The sequence below is a fragment of the Gobius niger genome, assembly GCF_951799975.1.
Source record: "Gobius niger genome assembly, chromosome: 3".
In the NCBI taxonomy this organism is placed as follows: Eukaryota; Metazoa; Chordata; class Actinopteri; order Gobiiformes; family Gobiidae; genus Gobius; species Gobius niger.
In genome coordinates, this window is record NC_136854.1 from 44,772,720 (window position 1) to 44,798,603 (window position 25,884).

General features: G+C 39.8%; 1 protein-coding gene across 1 annotated transcript in view; it reads left to right on the plus strand.

Moving 5' to 3' along the window:
- Nucleotides 1-413: 413 nt before the first annotated feature.
- The window catches only part of trmt1 (tRNA methyltransferase 1), a 116,606-nt gene continuing 91,135 nt past the window's right edge, over nucleotides 414-25,884 (plus strand). Inside the window, exons 1-2 of the mRNA XM_079553386.1 lie at nucleotides 414-705; nucleotides 6,472-6,658. Of these exons, the coding sequence (XP_079409512.1) occupies nucleotides 422-705; nucleotides 6,472-6,658 (471 nt within the window). The 5' untranslated portion in view covers nucleotides 414-421. The remainder of the gene's footprint in view (nucleotides 706-6,471; nucleotides 6,659-25,884) is intronic.

The window sequence follows — 25,884 nt, forward strand, 5'->3', positions numbered from 1 at the left end:
AAATCAATGATTTGTCTGAATTCAAGAGGGTTTTATTCTTGTTCCGTTGGCGCTAAAACATTTGTATCTTGGATCAGTTCAAACCGACTCAAATTCAACATAAAAGAACTTTAATTCAAGCGATTTTAAGTCATTGATCACATGTAAGATGGTCATGTTTCCAGTGTTTACTTTGGGCGAATAATCAGCGGCTTCGGCCTCGGTTTTTTTACAATAAAGAAAATCGGCCTCAGCCAAGAAAACTTGCCTCCCCCTGCTCTACGGTTTCATTTTTACACCTGCTTTCGATGCTTTTATTTTTCCGATACCGAGCTGGTGTCATTTAACGGACAAAGTGCTTCACCCAGAGGATGGTCTGGGCGTCTGCCGTCCCCACAGCCGTTTCCTCACCAGATGTTGTGTCTCCTCAGGTCTCCTCTGGATGGTCGTTTGGGCAGCGCGTCTGCTCTGCTGCTCCCGCCTCCGTCCGGCCTCCGTCCGGAAGCTCAGCCGTACTTTCAACCCCATGGACGCCCAAAAGGACCCGCCTCCTCCTCCTCCGGACCCCGCCCAGGCCCAGGCCGCCCCCCTGTCCCCGGACACGGGCTCCGAGTCCGGGCTGCTCCCCGGGGAGACGGTGGTGCGCGAGGGGAAGGCGGCCATTCTGTTCCCCAGCGCCAACGAGGTCTTTTACAATCCAGTCCAGGAGTTCAACCGGGACCTGACGTGAGTGTCTCAGAGCCACAACATTTCACTCAGGTTTAAGGCCAGACGCTGCAGGTGGAAACATAGTTATGTAGCTGGTTTTCTCCTTTAACATCTTAGTTTTAGAGTCAGAGTAAAAAACAGACCAGACTCTTCCTAACGTGTTTATTTTAGGACATTTTATCAAGTCAAGCGTCAGAGTTTTCCAGGTAGTAACTCCAACATGGCCGCTGCACTTCCTGGTTCTTCCCCCTTCATTCCCAAACACTGACATGACTGAGATGACCAGAGTCTCCTCGGGGTCTTAAAAAGTCTGAAATTGGGCCTATTTGGTCTTAAATTCAGGGTAAACTGGTCTTAAAAACGTTCAACGACTCAATTATTTGCGCTAGGGCTGTGCAATTAATCGAAATTCGATTACGATTTCGATTACAACAGTAAACGATTACAAAATTAGCATAATCGCAAAAAAACGATTATAATTATTTTTTCTTAATTTTTATTTATTTAAAAAAAAAAAAAAAAATTAATTTTGGGATTTTTGTCACTTTTTTGATGGATTTTTGTCTTTTTTTGATGGATTTTTGTCACTTTTTTGATGGATTTTTGTCACTTTTTTAATGAATTTTTGTCATTTTTTTGTTGGATTTTTGTCTTTTTTTTGATGGATTTTTGTCATTTTTTTGATGAATTTTTGTCATTTTTTGCTGGATTTTTGTCATTTTTTTAATGTATTTTTGTAATTTTTTTGATGGATTTTTGTCACTTTTTTAATGAATTTTTGTCATTTTTTTGATGGATTTTTGTCACTTTTTTGATGAATTTTTGTCATTTTTTTGTTGGATTTTTGTCATTTTTTTGATGGATTTTTGTCTTTTTTTTTTATGGATTTTTGTCATTTTTTTGATGGATTTTTGTCATTTTTTTGATGAATTTTTGTCATTTTTTTGCTGGATTTTTGTCATTTTTTTGATGGATTTTTGTCTTTTTTTTTTAATGGATTTTTGTCATTTTTTTGATGGATTTTTGTCATTTTTTTAATGTATTTTTGTCACTTTTTTGCTGGATTTTTGTCATTTTTTTGATGGATTTTTGTCACTTTTTTGATGGATTTTTGTCACTTTTTTGATGGATTTTTGTCACTTTTTTGATGGATTTTTTTAAAGGCAACAAATAATCGTTTGAATAATCGTGATTTCAATTATGACAAAAATAATCGTGATTATTTTTTCAATAATCGAGCAGCCCTAATTTGCACAATTGAGTTTTAAATGTAGTTTAAAAAGTGGACAAATGGATGGTGATGGATCAGTAACGCTGCTGTCGGGGAAAGAAACGTCCGATATGAAACAACGTGGAGATAATCCTTCACTGTAAATATCCAACTCAAGGTCATGAACGGCTTCATCACAATAAAGTTTGTCCAAATGTTGGGAAACACAAAGCGAACGCTCCTCTGTGAAAGTCCTGTTACTTTAGAAACATCCAAACATCTGACAAACAAGTTTAGGAAACAGGAAACCCAGACTAGATTCTGGCCTAATAATAATATCATTAAAATAATTATGATCATTAATCAGTTGTAAAGTTGACAGTGTTTTGTTCTAGGCAAACGAGTGGAAAAGCTGCTTTTATTTTTAGAAACAGTGAATGTTTTACCAGCTCAAGTATTACAAAGCATTTTAAATACAAAAACTAAATATCTGTTGTTTTCTTTCATTCAGTCGATAATTGTGAGTAATTATTCAATCTCAATATTCTTATTATGGGATAAGGTTGTTCAAACTTGAATGGTTAAAATGCCTAATGTGAAAAAGTAAGTTCTTACATTTGTACCACTGTGAAATCAGAAACAACAGTTTGACTCTTGGATTTTTGTGACAGTGATTTTCTTTACAGTCCATTTATATATCGCGCGTTCAAAAACAGGTCTTATTTTTGAGATTTTGTGTCTTAAAAAGGTCTTAAAAAGTCTTAAATTTGACTTGTCCAGCTCTGCAGATGACGCTGTAATCCAAATATGGTCATTTCCTTTAGGGCTGCTCGATTATTGAAAAAATAATAATCACGATTATTTTTGTCATAATTGAAATCACGATTATTCAAACGATTATTTGTTGCCTTTAAAAAAAACATCAAAAAATGACAAAAATTCAGCAAAAAAGTGACAAAAATCCAGCAAAAAATGACAAAAATTCAGCAAAAAAGTGACAAAAATCCAGCAAAAAAAGACAACAATCCAGCAAAAAAGTGACAAAAATCCAGCAAAAAAGTGACAAAAATCCAGCAAAAAAGTGACAAAAATCCAGCAAAAAAAAGACAAAAATCCATCAAAAAAGTGACAAAAATCCAGCAAAAATGTGACAAAAATCCAGCAAAAAAAAGACAAAAATCCAGCAAAAAAGTGACAAAAATCCAGCAAAAAAATGACAAAAATCCAGCAAAAATGTGACAAAAATCCAGCAAAAAAATGACAAAAATCCAGCAAAAATGTGACAAAAATCCAGCAAAAAAAAGACAAAAATCCAGCAAAAATGTGACAAAAATCCAGCAAAAAAATGACAAAAATCCAGCAAAAAAGTGACAAAAATCCAGCAAAAAAATGACAAAAATCCAGCAAAAATGTGACAAAAATCCAGCAAAAAAATGACAAAAATCCAGCAAAAATGTGACAAAAATCCAGCAAAAAAAAGACAAAAATCCAGCAAAAAAGTGACAAAAATCCAGCAAAAAAATGACAAAAATCCAGCAAAAAAATGACAAAAATCCAGCAAAAAAAAGACAAAAATCCAGCAAAAATGTGACAAAAATCCAGCAAAAAAATGACAAAAATCCAGCAAAAAAGTGACAAAAATCCAGCAAAAAAATGACAAAAATCCAGCAAAAATGTGACAAAAATCCAGCAAAAAAAAGACAAAAATCCAGCAAAAAAGTGACAAAAATCCAGCAAAAAAATGACAAAAATCCAGCAAAAATGTGACAAAAATCCAGCAAAAAAAAAGACAAAAATCCAGCAAAAATGTGACAAAAATCCAGCAAAAAAAAGACAAAAATCCAGCAAAAAAGTGACAAAAATCCAGCAAAAAAATGACAAAAATCCAGCAAAAAAATGACAAAAATCCAGCAAAAATGTGACAAAAATCCAGCAAAAAAGTGACAAAAATCCAGCAAAAAAATGACAAAAATCCAGCAAAAATGTGACAAAAATCCAGCAAAAAAAGTGACAAAAATCCAGCAAAAAAATGACAAAAATCCAGCAAAAAAATGACAAAAATCCAGCAAAAAAATGACAAAAATCCAGCAAAAAAATGACAAAAATCCAGCAAAAAAATTACAAAAATCCAGCAAAAAAGTGACAAAAATCCAGCAAAAAAGTGACAAAAATCCAGCAAAAAAAGTGACAAAAATCCAGCAAAAAAATGACAAAAATCCAGCAAAAAAATGACAAAAATCCAGCAAAAAAATTACAAAAATCCAGCAAAAAAGTGACAAAAATCCAGCAAAAAAGTGACAAAAATCCAGCAAAAAAAATGACAAAAATCCAGCAAAAAAATGACAAAAATCCAGCAAAAAAGTGACAAAAATCCAGCAGAAAAAAGACAAAAATTAAAAATTTGAAAAAAATCATTAAAAAAATAAAATAAAAATAAAAAACATTTAAAAAAAATAAAAATTGAAAAAAAAATTATAATCGATTTTTTGCGATTATGCTAATTTTGTAATCGTTTACTGTTGTAATCGAAATCGTAATCGAATTTCGATTAATTGCACAGCCCTAATTTCCTTTGTGGGGGACGGCAGGAACATACACAGGGCGCATGTGCAGACAAAGACTAAACTTCAGGGCCGTTTTCATTCCACTCTTTAAAGTGCAACTAAACGGGCGTGGCAGAGCCTTTCCCCACCCACAAACAGAAGTCAAAAAGTGCTGAGAAAGGGGTGGTCTCGGAGGCTTTGGGGGAGACGAGGGAGGTGAGTGTGTAGGCGGGGTCTGCTCTGTTGACAGTCTCAGACCAAGCCCCTAGATCTGACAGGACTGACAGATTGCTGTTACCGGTGTCACCACTGTGCGCAAGGTTGATTTTTTCGTAGGAGAGTTGGTACATTCTCATGACTTGAGCAACAAGTGATGCGCGGGTCAGGGTTTTTTTCAACCCGCGGGTCCCGCATTTGGAGCAGGTTCTAACCCGCCCCAGCCCGCCCCACAACGTTGTTCTATTTTTACAACCCGCCCCGCACCCATTAAATATTCCGCGTTACAAATATGATCCGTATGAACAGTACCGGCGTGTCATCGCGCACGCTCTCTCTCTCCCTCCGAAGAGCGCTGGGTAAGAGGGAGAGAGGAAGAGCAGAGATCGGCCTAACCGAAGTCTCACACAGCCGCACATACGGTGGAAAATAGGAGACATGAGCTCCACAAAAGCGTTCTCTGGATCACAAGCTGCAAAACGCTGCTTGTTTTATGAAAATCCGACGTATATTTACGCCAAAAACCTGCTGTAAAGACGACGGTGGAACCCGCAACCCGCGCATCACTAGTAGCAACTATCCTACGAAAAAAAAAAAAAGATCGCCGCTGGTAGACGACTCGCTCGCTGTCAGTGACTGTGAACAGAGAGCGAGCATCGCACAGTAGCTTTTCTAAGGGATTTATTCCTCTACACCACCTCAGCCCAAGTGTGAGCATCGCAGGGGCGCCATCTACTGGTTTGACTCATGAGCTCAGGCGGTGTGTGCGCGACGCGTGTCCTGGTTGCTACGTGACGGAGGCGGAGGAGTGTGTGGGCGGGGCCACAGAGGCACAGAGGCAGAACCAGGGCAGAACTGATGACGTTTTGTGGACGCCGTGGACACACTCTCCTCCAACCACAAAATATCAAATGTAGTTGCTGCGTGAAACCAGTAGGGGCGCTAACCCTGCGGTTTTAGACACAAAAGTGAGATTTTGAACAAGTTTGCACCAAATGTCAACATATTGACTGGGACATGTAGCTAACTCTATTCAACAACCATTTAGACCGTTTATCAGCAAAAAAAAGTGGATTTGGTGTTTAGTTACTCTTTAAAGCAGTACTAAGTAACTCGTGTCCCTGAGGGCAGCCAGGGCAGCCAGGACTGCCCTTCAGTGTTCCTACAGGACCAGTGTGGCACTAATGCATTCACAGTTAACAACAACATTAAACTTAGACTAATTTCACTAATGTGGAACTCAATATTTAACCTCTTAACCCCCGCCTGAACAGAGCACATTTTCTCCAGCTTTACCCCAATCCAAAAGCTTCTGGAAAAAAGGTGTGAAAATAGCAACAAAACTGAGACGAAAACAAGGATGAAAATGTGAAAAAAGTGAGAAAAAATTTAAGAAAAAGCTACAAAAAAATTACAAAAAAAATTGACAAAAAAGTGATAAGAATTTGACAAAAAAAAATTAAATAATTTGATGAAAAGGTGACCAAAAAATGGACAAAAAAATCGAAAAAGTGATGAAAAAAAATCTGATGATGTGAGGAAAAAGTTCCATTTAGATGAGTTTTGTAAGTCTTAGCTTTCAAATGAGGCGTTACACTGGCCTACAGGATTTGGGTAAAGCTGAACTGGAGAAAATGCTCTGGGTTCAGGCGGGAGTTAAGAGGTTCATGAAGGTAAACACGTTACTCAGTGCTGCTTTATCAACATCTACTCTTTAGTTGCTCCTACAGACTCCACACTCTACAGGCTCGCACTTTTAAACCTCGTATTCCTGCCAGATGTTCGGAGTCCGGAGCGTAACCTCTGTGTCCTCAGGTGTGCGGTGATCACGGAGTTTGCGCGGGACGTCCTGGCTCAGCGCGGGGTGAAGGTGGAGGTGCCTGGGGAGAGGGAGCCCGTGGTGGTGTCTCTGTCGGACGAGCAAACGGACGAGAGGGAAGAGACCAACGGCTCAGAGAAGAAGAAGCTCACGGAGACGGCGAGAGTGGGGGAGAGATGTGAGGTAACGGACGCCTCTCATGTCGTTATGTAGCTTCTCCAGTTCGGCTTTACCCAAATCTAACACGTTCTCACCTGGCGCTTACAGCATATTGGCCAGAGGAACGCCTCAAAGACAAGACACACAAAACAGATCCTTTTCCTCACATTGCTGCCTCAGTGTTGTCACTTTTTCACATTTTCATCTCAGATTTGCCAGAGTTTTACACATTTTTATTGTTTTTTTGTCACATTTTTATTTATTTTTTTGTCATTTTTTTTTTGTCACATTTTTATTATTTTTTTGACACATTTTTATTTTATTTTTTTGTCACATTTTTATTATTTTTTGTCACATTTTTTTATTTTTTTGTCACATTTTTATTTATTTTTTGTCACATTTTTATTTATTTTTTGTCACATTTTTATTTATTTTTTTGTCACATTTTTTTTATTTTTTTGTCACATTTTTATTATTTTTTTGACACATTTTTATTTTATTTTTTTGTCACATTTTTATTATTTTTTGTCACATTTTTTTATTTTTTTGTCACATTTTTATTTATTTTTTGTCACATTTTTATTTATTTTTTGTCACATTTTTATTTATTTTTTTGTCACATTTTTTTTTATTTTTTTGTCACATTTTTATTATTTTTTTGACACATTTTTATTTTATTTTTTTGTCACATTTTTTTTTTTTTTTTTTACATTTTCTTTATTTTTTGTCACATTTTTATTATTTTTTGTCACATTTTCTATAAGCCTTTACATTTGGGTAAAACCAAACTGGAGAGAAAGTGCTCTGTTCAGGTGGGGGTTAAGAGGTTAAAGGTGCATTATGACATTTGTGCGTATTTGAGTAAGGCTGCAGCTAACAATTATTTTTCTATCAATTAATCTATAGATTATCTTTCATTTTACCGGAAAAAAATAACAAAAATCCAGCAGAAAAAGTGACAAAAGAGCAGCAAAAAAGTGATAAAGTGACAAAGCACAATAAGGGAAGTGACGACAATGGCAAAGAGGAGAGCAGGCATGTGGTTTGGGCGGGTGGTGAGAGGTTAAGGTGCTCATACTCTTCCATATCAGTCGTCCTTGGACCGATTTTAACCATTTAAACCGAAATGTTCAAATCTCCACTGTTTGAATCTTTCCATGAAAAGCCGCTCTTTGTCAAACGTCTCCAGAGAGCGAGACTTAAAAAAAGAGAAAACAAACGCAATTAAAGCCGCAAGCGGCATCGAACGGCCCTCGCGGGCCGTGCCTCCTTTAGCGCCTCTATTGCCGCGTCTATGTAACCGGACCAAGGGCGCCACACTGCATTTTATTGCCCAAATGTGCCATTAATCTTTGTCAGTAAACATCTAAGCTACATTTTTAGCCTCTCCATGTAAGCAATGGCTCCAGCCTGCAGAGGGCGCTAGCGCGCCCGTAATCTTTGTAATTTCACAAGTGGCATTAGACGACCCTAACGGGCCGTTCTTCCATGACCACTGTCCACAAGCTCCTGACAGGGGGCGCTAACACGCTGTAATTGTGTATAGTGTGATTCATGTGGCAGCCCCATTATAATAACATGGGAAGCCCTGGGCGTCACCATAGCAACAGCGTACAAAATACGATATGGGTCTCATTGGCTTTTTGGATCGGGACGCCATCAACTATTTTTGTGAAAAATTTCATCCATTTCCGACAAACTAATTTTTTTCCCATAATGCAATTTTTATTTTGCACCTGGAGGGGGCGCTATCGCGCCTAATGTCACTTTTTCACACGTGCTGTGTCCAGGGATGAAAGGTTAACAAAATGTATATTTCCGATTTTTTATCGGAGTTTCTTTGTGCAAATGGGAGCAATTTTTAGTTTACGATGAATTGCAAAATTGTTCGCAAAGATTGCGGCTTCGCCGCAAACAAACCGAAAAACATAGGCAAAAAATTTGGATAACTTTTGATGCCCCACATCTCGAGATGAGCTGGAGCGATTTTGAGCTCATTTGGTGAAACGCTCTAGGAGGAGTTCGTTAAAATGCGATGTCAGCGAAAACGCTGACTCAGCATTTTCCAGACTTCCTGTCAAAATGGCGGACTTCCGGTTTGTCAGGGGTCGTGGCCACAAGAATATTTTTTGTTTGTCGTTACATGATGAATATCTGTACCGAATCTCGTCGCTCTACGACAAAGTTGACGTTGGCCCAGATTGGTCCCGCCTCCATAGACGCAATGTATTTTGATTCACCATGGCAACACCGTACAAATTACGATATGGGTCTCATTGGCTTTTTGGATCGGGACGCCAGCAACTATTTTTGTACCGAATTTCATCCATTTCAGACAAACTAATTTTTTTCCCATAATGCATTTTTTCTTCTGCACCTGGAGGGGGCGCTATCGCGCCCAATGTAACTTTTTTACATTTGCTGTGTCCAGGGGTGAAAGGTCAATAAAATGTATATTTCCGATTTTTAATCGGAGTTTGTTTGTGCAAATGGGAGCAATTTTTAGTTTTTGATGAATCGCAAAATTCTTCGTAAAGATTGCGGCTTCGCCGCAAACAAACCGTAAAACTTAGCCAAAAAATTTGGATAACTTTTGATGCCCCACATCTCGAGATGAGCGGGAGCGATTTTGAGCTCATTTGGTCAAACGCCCTAGGAGGAGTTCGTTAAAATGCGACGTCAGCGAAAACGCTGACTCAGCATTCTCCGGGCTTCCTGTCAAAATGGCGGACTTCCCGTTTGTCAGGGGGCGTGGCCACAATAATATTTTTTTTTTGTCGTCACATGACGAATATCTGTACCGAATCTCGTCGCTCTACGACAAAGTTTACTTCGGCCCCTCCCCCATTGGCGCAATGTATTTTGATTTTTGTAGGTGGCGCTGTCGCGCCATTTTTTTTTTCCCCGATATAAAACACACATTTAAATTAATTTTTCACCGGACCTGAATTTTGGGCAAAGTTTGGTGAGTTTTCGACTATGTTCAGGGGGTCAAATTCCTGCTCAAAGAGCAGAAGAAGAAGAAGAAGAAAGAAAGAATTAAAGCCGCAAGCGGCATCGAACGGCCCTCGCGGGCCGTGCCTCCTTTAGCGCCTCTGTTGCCACAACCCTACCAAGGGCGCCAGCGTGGCCACACTGCATTTTATTGCCCCGATGTGCCATTAATCGTTGTCAGTAAACATCAAAACAACATTTTTAGCCTCTCCATGTGAATAATGGCTCCAGCCTTCAGAGGGCGCTAACACGTCTATAATCTTTTTAATTTCACAATTAGCATCAGACGGCCCTAACGGGCCGTACTTCCATGACCACTGTCCACAAGCTCCTGACAGGGGGCGCTAACGCGCTGTAATGTTGTATAATGTGAGATTCATGTGTCAGCCCCATTAGATTAACATGGGAGGCCCTGGGCGTCACCATGGCAACACCGTACAAAATACGATATGGGTCTCATTGGCTTTTTGGATCGGGACGCCATCAACTATTTTTCTACCGAATTTCATCCATTTCCGACAAACTAATTTTTTTCCCATAATGCATTTTTGCTTCTGCACCTGGAGGGGGCGCTATCGCACCCAATGTCACTTTTTCACATTTCTTGTGTCCTGGGGTGAAAGGTCAACAAAATGTATATTTCCGATTTTTAATCGGAGTTTGTTTGCGCAAATGGGAGCGATTTTTAGTTTTTGATGAATCGCAAAATACTTCGTAAAGATTGCGGCTTCGCCGCAAACAAACCGTAAAACATAGGCAAAAAATGTGGATAACTTTTGATGCCCCACATCTGGAGATGAGCTGGAGCGATTTTGAGCTCATTTGGTCAAACACCCTAGGAGGAGTTCGTGAAAATGCGATGTCAGCGAAAACGCTGACTCAGCATTCTCCAGGTTTCCTGTCAAAATGATGGACTTCCGGTTTGTCAGGGGGCGTGGCCACAATGATATTTTTTGTTTGTCGTCACTAGACGAATATCTGTACCGAATCTCGTCGCTCTATGACAAAGTTGACGTTGGCCCCGGTTGGTCCCGCCTCCATAGACGCAATGTATTTTGATTCACCATGGCAACACCGTACAAAATACGATATGGGTCTCATTGGCTTTTTGGATCGGGATGCCGTCAACTATTTTTGTACCGAATTTCATCCATTTCCGACAAACTAATTTTTTTCCCACAATGCATTTTTTCTTCTGCACCTGGAGGGGGCGCTATCGCGCCCAATGTTACTTTTACACATTTGTTGTGTCCAGGGGTGAAAGGTCAATAAAATGTATATTTCCGATTTTTAATCGGAGTTTCTTTGTGCGAATGGGAGCGATTTCTAGTTTTTGATGCATCGCAAAATACTTCGGAAAGATTGCGGCTTCGCCGCAAACAAACCGTAAAACTTAGCCAAAAAATTTGGATAACTTTTGATGCCCCACATCTCGAGATGAGCGGGAGCGATTTTGAGCTTATTTGGTCAAACGCCCTAGGAGGAGTTCGTTAAAATGCGACGTCAGCGAAAACGCTGACTCAGCATTCTCCAGACTTCCTGTCAAAATGGCGGACTTCCGGTTTGTCAGGGGGCGTGGCCACAATAATATGTTTTGTTTGTCGTCACATGACGAATGTCTGTACCGAATTTCGTTGCTCTACGACAAAGTTGACGTTGGCCCCGCCTCCATCGACGCAATGTATTTTGATTCACCATGGCAACACCGTACAAAATACGATATGGGTCTCATTGGCTTTTTGGATCGGGACGCCGTCAACTATTTTTGTACCGAATTTCATCCATTTCCGACAAACTAATTTTTTTCCCATAATGCAATTTTTCTTCTGCACCTGGAGGGGGCGCTATCGCGGCCAATGTTACTAATTCGCATTTGCTGCGTCCAGGGGTGAAAGGTCAATAAAATGTATATTTCCGATTTTTAATCGGAGTTTGTTTGTGCGAATGGGAGCGATTTTTAGTTTTTGATGAATCGCAAAATACTTCGGAAAGATTGCGGCTTCGCCGCAAACAAACCGTAAAAGTTAGCCAAAAAATTTGGATAACTTTTGATGCCCCACATCTCGAGATGAGCGGGAGCGATTTTGAGCTCATTTGGTCAAACGCCCAAGGAGGAGTTCGTTAAAATGCGACGTCAGCGAAAACGCTGACTCAGCATTCTCCGGGCTTCCTGTCAAAATGGCGGACTTCCGGTTTGTCAGGGGGCGTGGCCACAATAATATTTTTTTTTTGTCGTCACATGACGACTATCTGTACCGAATCTCGTCGCTCTACGACAAAGTTTACTTCGGCCCCTCCCCCATTGGCGTAATGTATTTCGATTTTTGTAGGTGGCGCTGTCGCGCCATTTTTTTTTTCCCCGATATGAAACACACATTTTAATTAATTTTTCACCAAAACTGAATTTTGGGCAAAGTTTGGTGAGTTTTCGACTATGTTCAGGGGGTCAAATTCCTGCTCAAAGAGCAGAAGAAAGAAGAAGAAGAAGAAGAAAGAAGAAAGAATTAAAGCCGCAAGCGGCATCGAACGGCCCTCGCGGGCCGTGCCTCCTTTAGCGCCTCTATATATCCGTGCCACAACCCTACCAAGGGCGCCAGCGTGGCCACACTGCATTTTATTGCCCCGATGTGCCATTAATCTTTGTCAGTAAACATCAAAACTACATTTTTAGCCTCTCCATGTGAATAATGGCTCCAGCCTGCAGAGGGCGCTAGCGCGCCCATAATCTTTTTAATTTCACATGTAGCATCAGACGGCCCTAACGGGCCGTTCTTCCATGACCACTGTCCACAAGCTCCTGACAGGGGGCGCTAACGCGCTGTAATGTTGCATAATGTGAGATTCATGTGTCAGCCCCATTAGAATTACATGGGGGGCCCCGGGCGTCACCATGGCAATACCGTACAAAGTGCGATATGGGTCTCATTGGCTTTTTGGATCGGGACGCCATCAACTATTTTTGTGCCGAATTTCATCCATTTCCGACAAACTAATTTTTTTCCCCTAATGCATTTTTTCTTCTGCACCTGGAGGGGGCGCTATCGCGCCCAATGTCACTTTTTCACATTTGTTGCGTCCAGGGGTGAAAGGTCAATAAAATGTATATTTCCGATTTTTAATCGGAGTTTGTTTGTGCAAATGGGAGCAATTTTTCTTTTTTGATGAATCGCAAAATTCTTCGTAAAGATTGCGGCTTCGCCGCAAACAAACCGAAGAACTTAGCCCAAAAATTTGGATAACTTTTGATGCCCCACATCTCGAGATGAGCTGGAGCGATTTTGAGCTCATTTGGTGAAACGCCCTAGGAGGAGTTCGTTAAAATGCGATGTCAGCGAAAACGCTGACTCAGCATTCTCCGGAGCTCCTTTCAAAATGGCGGACTTCCGGTTTGTCAGGGGGCGTGGCCACAATAATATTTTTTTTTTGTCGTCACATGACGAATATCTGTACCGAATCTCGTCGCTCTACGACAAAGTTTACCTCGGCCCCTCCCCCATTGGCGTAATGTATTTTCACTTTTGTAGGTGGCGCTGTCGCGCCATTTTTTTTTTCCCCAATATGAAACACACATTTTAATTAATTTTTCACCGAACCTGAATTTTGGGCAAAATTTGGTGAGTTTTCGACTATGTTCAGGGGGTCAAATTCCTGCTCAAAGAGCAGAAGAAGAAAGAAAGAAGAAAGAAAGAAAGAATAATTAAAGCCGCAAGCGGCATCGAACGGCCCTCGCGGGCCGTGCCTCCTTTAGCGCCTCTGTAACACCACTACATTTTATTGCCCTGATGTACCATTAATCCGTCAGTAAACACAGACAAAAAGTTGCATTTTAGCCTGTCCTTGTGAATAATGGCACCCACCTGAAGAGGGCGCTGGCGCGCCCACTATATTTTATTGCCCTTGAGTGCCATTAATCTTTGTCAGTAAACATGAAAACGGCATTTTTTGCCTCCATGTGAATAATGGCTCCAACATGCAGAGGGCGCTAGCGCGCCCATAATCTATTTAATTTCACAAGCAGCATCGGGCTCTATTTCACTGACCACCGTCTGTGCCTCGATTGTTGCATCTCCATTGCCCTACCCTACCGAGGGCGCTAACGCGCCAACTACATTTTATTGCCCTGATGTGCCATTAATCTTTGTCAAAACTAAATATTTAGCCTGTCCATGCGAATAATGGCTCCAACCTGTAGTGGGCGCTAGCGCGCCCCAAATCTTTTTGGTTTCACAAGCAGCGTTGTACGGCCGTACTTCAATGACCACTGGCCACGAGCTCCTTATAGAGGGCGCTAACGCGCTGTAATGTTGTATAATGTGAGATCTATGTGTCTGTCCCGTCAGAAAAACATGGTGGGCCTCAGTCGTCTCCATGGCAACACCGTACAAAACACCGTGTGGTTCCTATTAGCTTATTTTATCAGGATGCCATCAACTATTATTCTGCCAAATTACATACATTTCCTACAAACTAATTGTTTGACTACCAATGCATTTTTTATTCTCAAACTAGAGGGGGCGCTATCGCGCCCACTGTCATTGGTTTACATTTGTTGTGTCCAGGGGTGAAGGGTCAATATACTGTTTATCTTTTTTTCATGGGAGTATGTTCACTTTTGTAGGTGGCGCTGTCGCGCCTTTTTTATTTCCCACAAATGGAACACATGTTTCAAAAAAATAAAAATCATTTAACATTGGGTAAAACTTTGTGACTACACATACAGAAGGCACCAACGTGCCTGGCATTTCTGACTTTACTTACATTAAGTGTGATTAAATCATGTGAGCGATCAGGCAAACACAGGATCTCATTATGCATCTCCACCTGTCATCAATGAACCACTATTCCACAGATTTAGCTTCTGTGTTGATTTATGTGAGTAAACCCCCCCCCCAAAAAAAAAACGACTTAAATGTTCAATAAATGTCATGCTATTGTTGCAAATGCAAATATGCATTCTCTGGCCACTTTCTGTCCTTTCTTTAAGAGCAAATATTTTCCATCAGTATAATACATGTCTTATTTAATTATTGGAAATCACGTCATCACAGGAGTAAAAGTATATCTGTATAATATCTGTATATAAAGTACAAAGAACTCCCAGTTTAGAAACTACATCTCTCAAACTCCAGTCTGAGTGATTAACCATTGAGCCAAAGAGAAACAGAAATCTACTAAGAATTGTGATCAAATAACTCTCCCCTGATCACACAGCTCTTGTGCAGATATAAGTATCTCAGAAACAAATAATTTCTCCTGTCCTGGTTTATATTTGTAGTCCTTAAACTCACTAAACTAATCATGTCCAAACGGAGGCTGTTTCTGTGTCTCTTTCTGCTCCGCACAGAGCACGTCTCCTCAGCCCCTCCCATCCCTGTGTATTTTCTGCCCAGTAACAGCGCCCCTCCCCTCCCCCACGAGCCCCACCCTCCCCTCCCTCCGCTCTGATTGGTGGAGAGACGGCGCATCTGTGACTCACTGGAGTCTATAAATAGAAGGGGGAGAGGACAGAACGTTCCAGACTTCGGGAGAAGTCACCTGTGGTTGAACCAGCGTTGTCTTCTCAAACCTTGGCTTGCCTTTGCGATCATCGGATCATTGGATTACTGTTTTTTGGTTGTTAGTCTTTTGTAGTCTTTTGTGAGTTTTATCGTCTTTTGTGTGGACTTTTTTTTTGGATTGAGGACATCTTCTTTGGCTGGAGAAAGGACCGTCTGATCGTCTGACTTTCAGCAAAGAGCCACTTTCCCAGGAGAAGGTAAGAAAAAACAATGTTTTACTCTCTTTATTGCTGTTTATTTCAAATGTTGGGGTAAAGTGCTAGCTTTTTTGTGATTAAGTTTAGTTTAGTTTGTTAGCCTATTGTTCTCAGATGCTAATGTTGCTAGCAGGTGGTGTTTGAAGACCTCATGCATTAAGGCTGGCTTTTGTGTGATTTAATTTACTTCTGCTGGATGCTTATTGTTGGCTAAATGTCTATCACGCTGTTGTAGGTTGACGGAGTTCATTAATGTTGGCTTTAGTTTGATTTTCGTTTAGTTGTGGATGGAGGCCTAGTGTTTTCTTCATATGCTAATGCGGCTAGTAGGCTTTTTTCACTGTGCCTTTGAAGTTGCGTCTCATGCTCCGGCGGCCATTACGTCTCTTCCATGTGCTATTATCTGCATAATAGGACACGGGCGGCCATTTTGTGTCTCATGTGTAACAGGGCTCTGTTTTATTGATCCATGTTAACTTTACTGTCGTGTTCTGACCTGGCTCATGGTCCAGTCTCAGTGTGGTACTGGTTCAGATCTAATGTTCCTCCTCGTGAGAGGTGTCTGTGTGATGGAGAGCCGCCATTTTGATTCTGGGACTGTGTTTGCATTAGACCTGCTGGTTCATCTTTTTTCATTCGTCATGTTGTAAATATGTTTTGGAACAGTTTTATAGTGTCACTTAACACCTAATGTTTCTTAAACAAAATAGCATGTTTTTTTAAAAACTGATTTTATGGAGATTAAGTTGGCTTTTCTATCCTTTTCAAATCACTATCTTATTGAAGTTGAATTGTTTTGTTAGTGAGGAACACTCTTATTTCTTGTTTGCATTAGGTGAAATGGTCCAGTTATTAACAGTTAGATCCTCTGTGGTGATGAGTTTTTTTTGTGTTTCTCTGCTGTGAGAGCGTGTGTGATGAGGCTGTTTTATTGTGTGATGTGAAGGTAATGTAATGTAATTGTGTAATGTTCTGACTAAGGTTATGGTTCAGACCTGCTGTGAGGGGGAGGATGCTGCTCCTGTTTGTGTCTCAGATGTTATAGCAGCCAATGCTGTCGACCTGTTGGTTCATGACTTGTCATCTTTCATGATGTGGAACATTCAGATTTATTGCACATGTTCTCTATGAAGATTTCTGCTTTAGTTCTGATGTTCTAGGTTAAGATTGAGTTGGTGTTTTGTGTTTTAAGTTGCATCATGTATTTCTGATTAGTCCGCTTTTTGCAATTGCTTATCTGATCTGTTTGTGAATGTTTGAAATTGGCAATAGTTTTCAGTTGCTCATATAATCTGGAATGTTCCCACTGTGTGGCTTTAAAGTGATGGTCTGTACATTTCAGGCTAGTTTCTCGTTCTGTTAATGTCCTTGTGTCTTACTTAAAGCTTCATTGTGTAACTTTTAGGAGTGTTTTAAAGACCACTGTGATGGAAAGTAAAGGTGCCATGTTGACCACTCATATACAACCGCTGGGTCACTACAAGGTCAAATACACACATTTGATCTGTTTTTACTCTGACACCTCACAAGTAAATCATCATTTAAAACTGATGTGAAGAAGTCTTTGTTCTTGGTTTTGCATTGGGTGAAATTTGGAGCACAGTTAGCCTCTGTGTGGTGGAGTTTTTTGCTGACTCTCTGCTGTGGTAGCGTGTGTGATGTACAGGTGTTTATATTATAATATCTGAAGTGCAGTGCTGTGGGCAGCCATTTCGTCTTTGTAAAAGGTTCATACTGTCTTGTTAGGTTAAGTCTATTCCAGTTTTGTTCTTTTAGTAATACAGAAGGTTTAGTTTACCTGCTTCACTAGTTTCAATCACTTCCTGTGATCTTCCTCTGGAAGGAGGGAGATGAAGAAGATCACAGGAAGCGATCGAAACTAGTGAAGGAGGTAAACTAAACCTTCTGTGTTACTAAAGGAACAAAACTGTAATAGGCAGCCATTTTGTGTCTGCAGGACAGTTGCTCAGGCGGTTTTATTGCAATGTGAATATACATGGGTAACACTTTATTTTACATTACCCTTGATTACTTTGTACCTGCCACATTTAGTACAATGTAATGTTCTATGTTACCATAACACATGGTTACAGAGCAGATTACACTGTACTAAATGTGGCAGGTACAATGTATCAGTGGTAGTGTAAAATAAAGTGTTACCTATAAATGTACTGTTATAGTGATTCATGTCAACATTACTGTAGTGTTCTGGTACTGGTTCAGACCTGATGTAGGGTTTGTACTTGTGAGAGGAGGGACGATGTTCTGTGTGTTTAAGGACAGCCGCCATTTTGTGTCAGATATGATACTGCTAATGTGTTTGCATTAGACTTGTTGGCTCGACTGTGACACTTCACAAATAAATCATCATTTAAAACTATTTTGTTCTAGTAGCTTAACTGTTTGTGGGGAACAAGTCTTTGTTGGTGTAGCCTGTAGTGTTGTGTGAAAATGTCCAGTTTTGATACAGTTGGCATCTATTTGTTTGCTTTTTTTCTGGTTCTCTGTTGTGAGATTGCTTGTGATGAACAGGAGTACATATTCTCTGAAGTGCAGTGCTCTGGGTGGCCATTGTGTGTATTGCAGGTCATTCTGTTTTATTGTGTGATGTTTGGATAGATGCTGTGAGAGCGTGTGTTAAGAACAAGAGTGTTGGCATGGCTGAAGGTTCAGCCTCAGTATGGTGCTCATTCAGACCTGATGTAGTGTTTATCGTTGTGACAGCACATTTGTGTGATAGAGAGCGGCCATTTTGTCTCAGATGTTTTGGTTCATGATTTCTCATCTTTCATGTTGTGGAACAGTTTCATTGTGTCGCGTATTCATGTTTGTTTTGGTGCAGACTTGGTTTGGTTCTGTGTCTTGTTGATTTGATTAATTGTTTTCATTTTAAGCTAATTTTAACTTGATAGATGCCTCTAAGATTTAATCTAAATGAGTTCTGTTCCTGGTGGAACTGTCTACATGTTTTGTATAGTTTGCATTCTGGTCCAAGCTTGGTGCGGATGTTTCAGTTTAAGGTTTGTTTCTCATTCTGTTTGTTAATGTCCTTGTGTCTTACAAGCTGCGTTATGCAACTTTTATGTGGAGAAAAGAGTTGATATTTGTGGGTATTTGACCTTGTATTTGACAGTGGCTTTGTTTTCTTGATTCATGTGATCTTTACTGTCGTGTTCTGACCTAGCTCATGGTCCAGTCTCAGTGTGGTACTGGTTCAGACCTAATGTTCCTCCTCGTGAGAGGTGTCTGTGTGATGGAGAGCCGCCATTTTGATTCTGGGACTGTGTTTGCATTAGACCTGCTGGTTCATCTTTTTTCATTCGTCATGTTGTAAATATGTTTTGGAACAGTTTTATAGTGTCACTTAACACCTAATGTTTCTTAAACAAAATAGCATGTTTTTTTTAAAAACTGATTTTATGGAGATTATTATTTCTATCCTTTTCAAATCACTATCTTATTGAAGTTGAATTGTTTTGTTAGTGAGGAACACTCTTATTTCTTGTTTGCATTAGGTGAAATGGTCCAGTTATTAACAGTTAGATCCTCTGTGGTGATGTGTTTTTTTGTGTTTCTCTGCTGTGAGAGCGTGTGTGATGAGGCTGTTTTATTGTGTGATGTGAAGGTAATGTAATGTAATTGTGTAATGTTCTGACTAAGGTTATGGTTCAGACCTGCTGTGAGGGGGAGGATGCTGCTCCTGTTTGTGTCTCAGATGTTATAGCAGCCAATGCTGTCGACCTGTTGGTTCATGACTTGTCGTCTTTCATGATGTGGAACATTCAGATTTATTGCACATGTTCTCTATGAAGATTTCTGCTTTAGTTCTGATGTTCTAGGTTAAGATTGAGTTGGTGTTTTGTGTTTTAAGTTGCATCGTGTATTTCTGATTAGTCCGCTTTTTGCAATTGCTTATCTGATCTGTTTGTGAATGTTTGAAATTGGCAATAGTTTTCAGTTGCTCATATAATCTGGAATGTTCCCACTGTGTGGCTTTAAAGTGATGGTCTGTACATTTCAGGCTAGTTTCTCGTTCTGTTAATGTCCTTGTGTTTTACTTAAAGCTGCATTGTGTAACTTTTAGGAGTGTTTTAAAGACCACTGTGGTGGAAAGTAAAGGTGCCATGTTGACCACTCATATACAACCGCTGGGTCACTACAAGGTCAAATACACACATTTGATCTGTTTTTACTCTGACACCTCACAAGTAAATTATCATTTAAAACTGTTGTGAAGAAGTCTTTGTTCTTGGTTTTGCCTGTTTGCATTGGGTGAAATTTGGAGCACAGTTAGCCTCTGTGTGGTGGTGTTTTTTGCTGACTCTCTGCTGTGGTAGCGTGTGTGATGTACAGGTGTTTATATTATAATATCTGAAGTGCAGTGCTGTGGGCAGCCATTTCGTCTTTGTAAAAGGTTCATACTGTCTTGTTAGGTTAAGTCTATTCCAGTTTTGTTCTTTTAGTAATACAGAAGGTTTAGTTTACCTGCTTCACTAGTTTCAATCACTTCCTGTGATCTTCCTCTGGAAGGAGGGAGATGAAGAAGATCACAGGAAGCGATCGAAACTAGTGAAGGAGGTAAACTAAACCTTCTGTGTTACTAAAGGAACAAAACTGTAATAGGCAGCCATTTTGTGTCTGCAGGACAGTTGCTCAGGCGGTTTTATTGCAATGTGACTATACATGGGTAACACTTTATTTTACATTACCCTTGATTACTTTGTACCTGCCACATTTAGTACAATGTAATGTTCTATGTTACCATAACACATGGTTACAGAGCAGATTACACTGTACTAAATGTGGCAGGTACAATGTATCAGTGGTAGTGTAAAATAAAGTGTTACCTATAAATGTACTGTTATAGTGATTCATGTCAACATTACTGTAGTGTTCTGGTACTGGTTCAGACCTGATGTAGGGTTTGTACTTGTGAGAGGAGGGACGATGTTCTGTGTGTTTAAGGACAGCCGCCATTTTGTGTCAGATATGATACTGCTAATGTGTTTGCATTAGACTTGTTGGCTCGACTGTGACACTTCACAAATAAATCATCATTTAAAACTATTTTGTTCTAGTAGCTTAACTGTTTGTGGGGAACAAGTCTTTGTTGGTGTAGCCTGTAGTGTTGTGTGAAAATGTCCAGTTTTGACACAGTTGGCATCTATTTGTTTGCTTTTTTCTGGTTCTCTGTTGTGAGATTGCATGTGATGAACAGGAGTACATATTCTCTGAAGTGCCGTGCTCTGGGTTGTCATTGTGTGTATTGCAGGTCATTCTGTTTTATTGTGTGATGTTTGGATAGATGCTGTGAGAGCGTGTGTTAAGAACAGGAGCGTTGGCATGGCTGAAGGTTCAGCCTCAGTATGGTGCTCGTTCAGACCTGATGTAGTGTGTATTGTTGTGACAGCACATCTGTGTGATAGAGAGCGGCCATTTTGTCTCAGATGTTTTGGTTCATGATTTCTCATCTTTCATGTTGTGGAACAGTTTCATTGTGTCGTGTATTCATGTTTGTTTTGGTGCAGACTTGGTTTGGTTCTGTGTCTTGTTGATTTGATTTATTTGTTTTCATTTTAAGCTAACTTGATAGATTCCTCTAAGATTTAATCTAAATGAGTTCTGTTCCTGGTGGAACTGTCTACATGTTTTGTATAGTTTGCATTCTGGTCCAAGCTTGGTGCGGATGTTTCAGTTTAAGGTTTGTTTCTCGTTCTGTTTGTTAATGTCCTTGTGTCTCACTTAAAGCTGCATTATGCAACTTTTATGTGGAGAAAAGAGTTGATATTTGTGGGTATTTGACCTTGTATTTGACAGTGGCTTTGTTTTCTTGATTCATGTGAACTTTACTGTCGTGTTCTGACCTGGCTCATGGTCCAGTCTCAGTGTGGTACTGGTTCAGACCTAATGTTCCTCCTCGTGAGAGGTGTCTGTGTGATGGAGAGCCGCCATTTTGATTCTGGGACTGTTTGCATTAGACCTGCTGGTTCATCTTTCTTCATTCGTCATGTTGTAAATATGTTTTGGAACAGTTTTATAGTGTCACTTAACACCTAATGTTTCTTAAACAAAAAAAAACGCTATTTTGTTTAACTGATTTTATGGAGATTATTTTTTCTATCCTTTTCAAATCACTATCTTATTGAAGTTGAATTGTTTTGTTAGTGACGAACACTCTTATTTCTTGTTTGCATTAGGTGAAATGGTCCAGTTATTAACAGTTAGATCCTCTGTGGTGATGTGTTTTTTTGTGTTTCTCTGCTGTGAGAGCGTGTGTGATGAGGCTGTTTTATTGTGTGATGTGAAGGTAATGTAATGTAATTGTGTAATGTTCTGACTAAGGTTATGGTTCAGACCTGCTGTGAGGGGGAGGATGCTGCTCCTGTTTGTGTCTCAGATGTTATAGCAGCCAATGCTGTCGACCTGTTGGTTCATGACTTGTCGTCTTTCATGATGTGGAACATTCAGATTTATTGCACATGTTCTCTATGAAGATTTCTGCTTTAGTTCTGATGTTCTAGGTTAAGATTCAGTTGGTGTTTTGTGTTGAAGTTGCATCGTGTATTTCTGATTAGTCCGCTTTTTGCAATTGCTTATCTGATCTGTTTGTGAATGTTTGAAATTGACAATAGTTTTCAGTTGCTCATATAATCTGGAATGTTTGCACTGTTTGGCTTTAATGTGATGGTCTTTGTGTTTCTGCCCGTTTACCTTGGATTTGATTATAGCCTGTCTAGTCCAGTTCTAGACACAGTTGGCCTCAGTATAGTGTTGTTTTGCTCGGGTTCTTTGCTGTGAGATTGTGAGTGAACAGGAGTTGTAAGGCTTTGAGCACAATAAGTGTTGACATTATAAAAAGGCATTGTATGTTTATTCTTGTTGTCAAGCTCTGTAGTTTGGTGCTGTGGCGGCCATTTTCTGTGTCACAAGACAGAGGCGGCCATGTTGTGTGTCACAGTGACTGTGTTTTCTTGATTGATGTGATCTTTTTTGTGGTACTGAGCTGATGTAGGGTTTTGTGTCCGTGTGAGGCTGCTAATGTGTTTGCATTACATCTGTTGGTTCATCTGTCTGCTTGTGGAACAGTTTTATTGTGCCATGTGACACCTCACAAGTTCTTGTGTCTTACTTAAAAGTGCATTGTTCATATCTTAGATTGAATCTAAATGAGTTGTGTTGTTGGGAGGACTCTGTTTACATGGTTTGTTTGTAGTTTGTAGAGTTCTGGTCCAAGCTTTGTGCGGATTTTGTTTCAGCGTAAGGCTTGTTTCTCGTTCTGTTTGTTAATGTCCTTGTGTGTTACTTAAAGCTGCATTATGTAACTTTCATGTGGAAAAATAGTTTATATTTGTGGGTATTTGACCTTGTAGTAACCCAGTGGGTGTATGAGTGGTCAGCATGGTGCCTTTACTTTCCATCACAGTGGTCTCTAGGACGCTCCAGGATCAATTGTTTGGAAGGTTATAAATGTAATGTATTGATTCATGTCAACATTACTGGAGTGTTCTGGTACTGGTTCAGACCTGATGTAGGGTTTGTACTTGTGAGAGGAGGGACGATGTTCTGTGTGTTTAAGGACAGCCGCCATTTTGTGTCAGATATGATACTGCTAATGTGTTTGCATTAGACTTGTTGGCTCGACTGTGACACTTCACAAATAAATCATCATTTAAAACTATTTTGTTCTAGTAGCTTAACTGTTTGTGGGGAACAAGTCTTTGTTGGTGTAGCCTGTAGTGTTGTGTGAAAATGTCCAGTTTTGACACAGTTGGCATCTATTTGTTTGCTTTTTTCTGGTTCTCTGTTGTGAGATTGCATGTGATGAACAGGAGTACATATTCTCTGAAGTGCCGTGCTCTGGGTTGTCATTGTGTGTATTGCAGGTCATTTGCTCAGCCTGTTTTATTGTGTGACGTGAGGATAAATGCTATGAGAGCGTGTGTGATGATATAAATGTAATGTTCTGACTAGGGTTATGTTTCACACGTGTTTGTCCTTGTTTGAAGAACACGTCTGTGCTGAGCTGTGTTTGCATTAGACGTTTCAGTTCATGATTTAAACATCTTTAATGTTGTGGACAGTTTTATCAAGTCATGTGAATGTTCATGCAGTGATGATGACAGTCTTGTTGAAGACTTGGTTTAGTTCTGTGTTTTGGGGATCATTTTAATATGGCAGGTCTTCTATTCACAATAAAGTCTGACCCTGGCTCATGGTCCAGTCTCAGTGTGGTACTGGTTCAGACCTAATGTTCCTCCTCGTGAGAGGTGTCTGTGTGATGGAGAGCCGCCATTTTGATTCTGGGACTGTGTTTGCATTAGACCTGCTGGTTCATCTTTTTTCATTCGTCATGTTGTAAATATGTTTTGGAACAGTTTTATAGTGTCACTTAACACCTAATGTTTCTTAAACAAAATAGCATGTTTTTTTTAAAAACTGATTTTATGGAGATTATTATTTCTATCCTTTTCAAATCACTATCTTATTGAAGTTGTTTTGTTAGTGAGGAACACTCTTATTTCTTGTTTGCATTAGGTGAAATGGTCCACTTATTAACAGTTAGATCCTCTGTGGTGATGTGTTTTTTTTGTGTTTCTCTGCTGTGAGAGCGTGTGTGATGAGGCTGTTTTATTGTGTGATGTGAAGGTAATGTAATGTAATTGTGTAATGTTCTGACTAAGGTTATGGTTCAGACCTGCTGTGAGGGGGAGGATGCTGCTCCTGTTTGTGTCTCAGATGTTATAGCAGCCAATGCTGTCGACCTGTTGGTTCATGACTTGTCGTCTTTCATGATGTGGAACATTCAGATTTATTGCACATGTTCTCTATGAAGATTTCTGCTTTAGTTCTGATGTTCTAGGTTAAGATTGAGTTGGTGTTTTGTGTTTTAAGTTGCATCATGTATTTCTGATTAGTCCGCTTTTTGCAATTGCTTATCTGATCTGTTTGTGAATGTTTGAAATTGGCAATAGTTTTCAGTTGCTCATATAATCTGGAATGTTCCCACTGTGTGGCTTTAAAGTGATGGTCTGTACATTTCAGGCTAGTTTCTCGTTCTGTTAATGTCCTTGTGTCTTACTTAAAGCTTCATTGTGTAACTTTTAGGAGTGTTTTAAAGACCACTTTGATGGAAAGTAAAGGTGCCATGTTGACCACTCATATACAACCGCTGGGTCACTACAAGGTCAAATACACACATTTGATCTGTTTTTACTCTGACACCTCACAAGTAAATCATCATTTAAAACTGATGTGAAGAAGTCTTTGTTCTTGGTTTTGCCTGTTTGCATTGGGTGAAATTTGGAGCACAGTTAGCCTCTGTGTGGTGGAGTTTTTTGCTGACTCTCTGCTGTGGTAGCGTGTGTGATGTACAGGTGTTTATATTATAATATCTGAAGTGCAGTGCTGTGGGCAGCCATTTCGTCTTTGTAAAAGGTTCATACTGTCTTGTTAGGTTAAGTCTATTCCAGTTTTGTTCTTTTAGTAATACAGAAGGTTTAGTTTACCTGCTTCACTAGTTTCAATCACTTCCTGTGATCTTCCTCTGGAAGGAGGGAGATGAAGAAGATCACAGGAAGCGATCGAAACTAGTGAAGGAGGTAAACTAAACCTTCTGTGTTACTAAAGGAACAAAACTGTAATAGGCAGCCATTTTGTGTCTGCAGGACAGTTGCTCAGGCGGTTTTATTGCAATGTGAATATACATGGGTAACACTTTATTTTACATTACCCTTGATTACTTTGTACCTGCCACATTTAGTACAATGTAATGTTCTATGTAACCATAACACATGGTTACAGAGCAGATTACACTGTACTAAATGTGGCAGGTACAATGTATCAGTGGTAGTGTAAAATAAAGTGTTACCTATAAATGTACTGTTATAGTGATTCATGTCAACATTACTGTAGTGTTCTGGTACTGGTTCAGACCTGATGTAGGGTTTGTACTTGTGAGAGGAGGTTCTATGTGTTTAAGGACAGCCGCCATTTTGTGTCAGATATGATACTGCTAATGTGTTTGCATTAGACTTGTTGGCTCGATTGTGACACTTCACAAATAAATCATCATTTAAAACTATTTTGTTCTAGTAGCTTAACTGTTTGTGGGGAACAAGTCTTTGTTGGTGTAGCCTGTAGTGTTGTGTGAAAATGTCCAGTTTTGACACAGTTGGCATCTATTTGTTTGCTTTTTTTCTGGTTCTCTGTTGTGAGATTGCATGTGATGAACAGGAGTACATATTCTCTGAAGCGCAGTGCTCTGGGTGGTCATTGTGTGTATTGCAGGTCATTCTGTTTTATTGTGTGAAGTGAGGATAAATGCTGTGACAGCGTGTGTGATGATATAAATGTAATGTTCTGACTAAGGTTAGGTTTCACACGTGTTCATGTTTGAACACGTCTGTGCTGAGCTGTGTTTGCATTAGATGTTTTAGTTCATGATTTAAACATCTTAAATGTTGTGCAGCTGCTGTTTTACCAAGTCATGTGACTATTCATG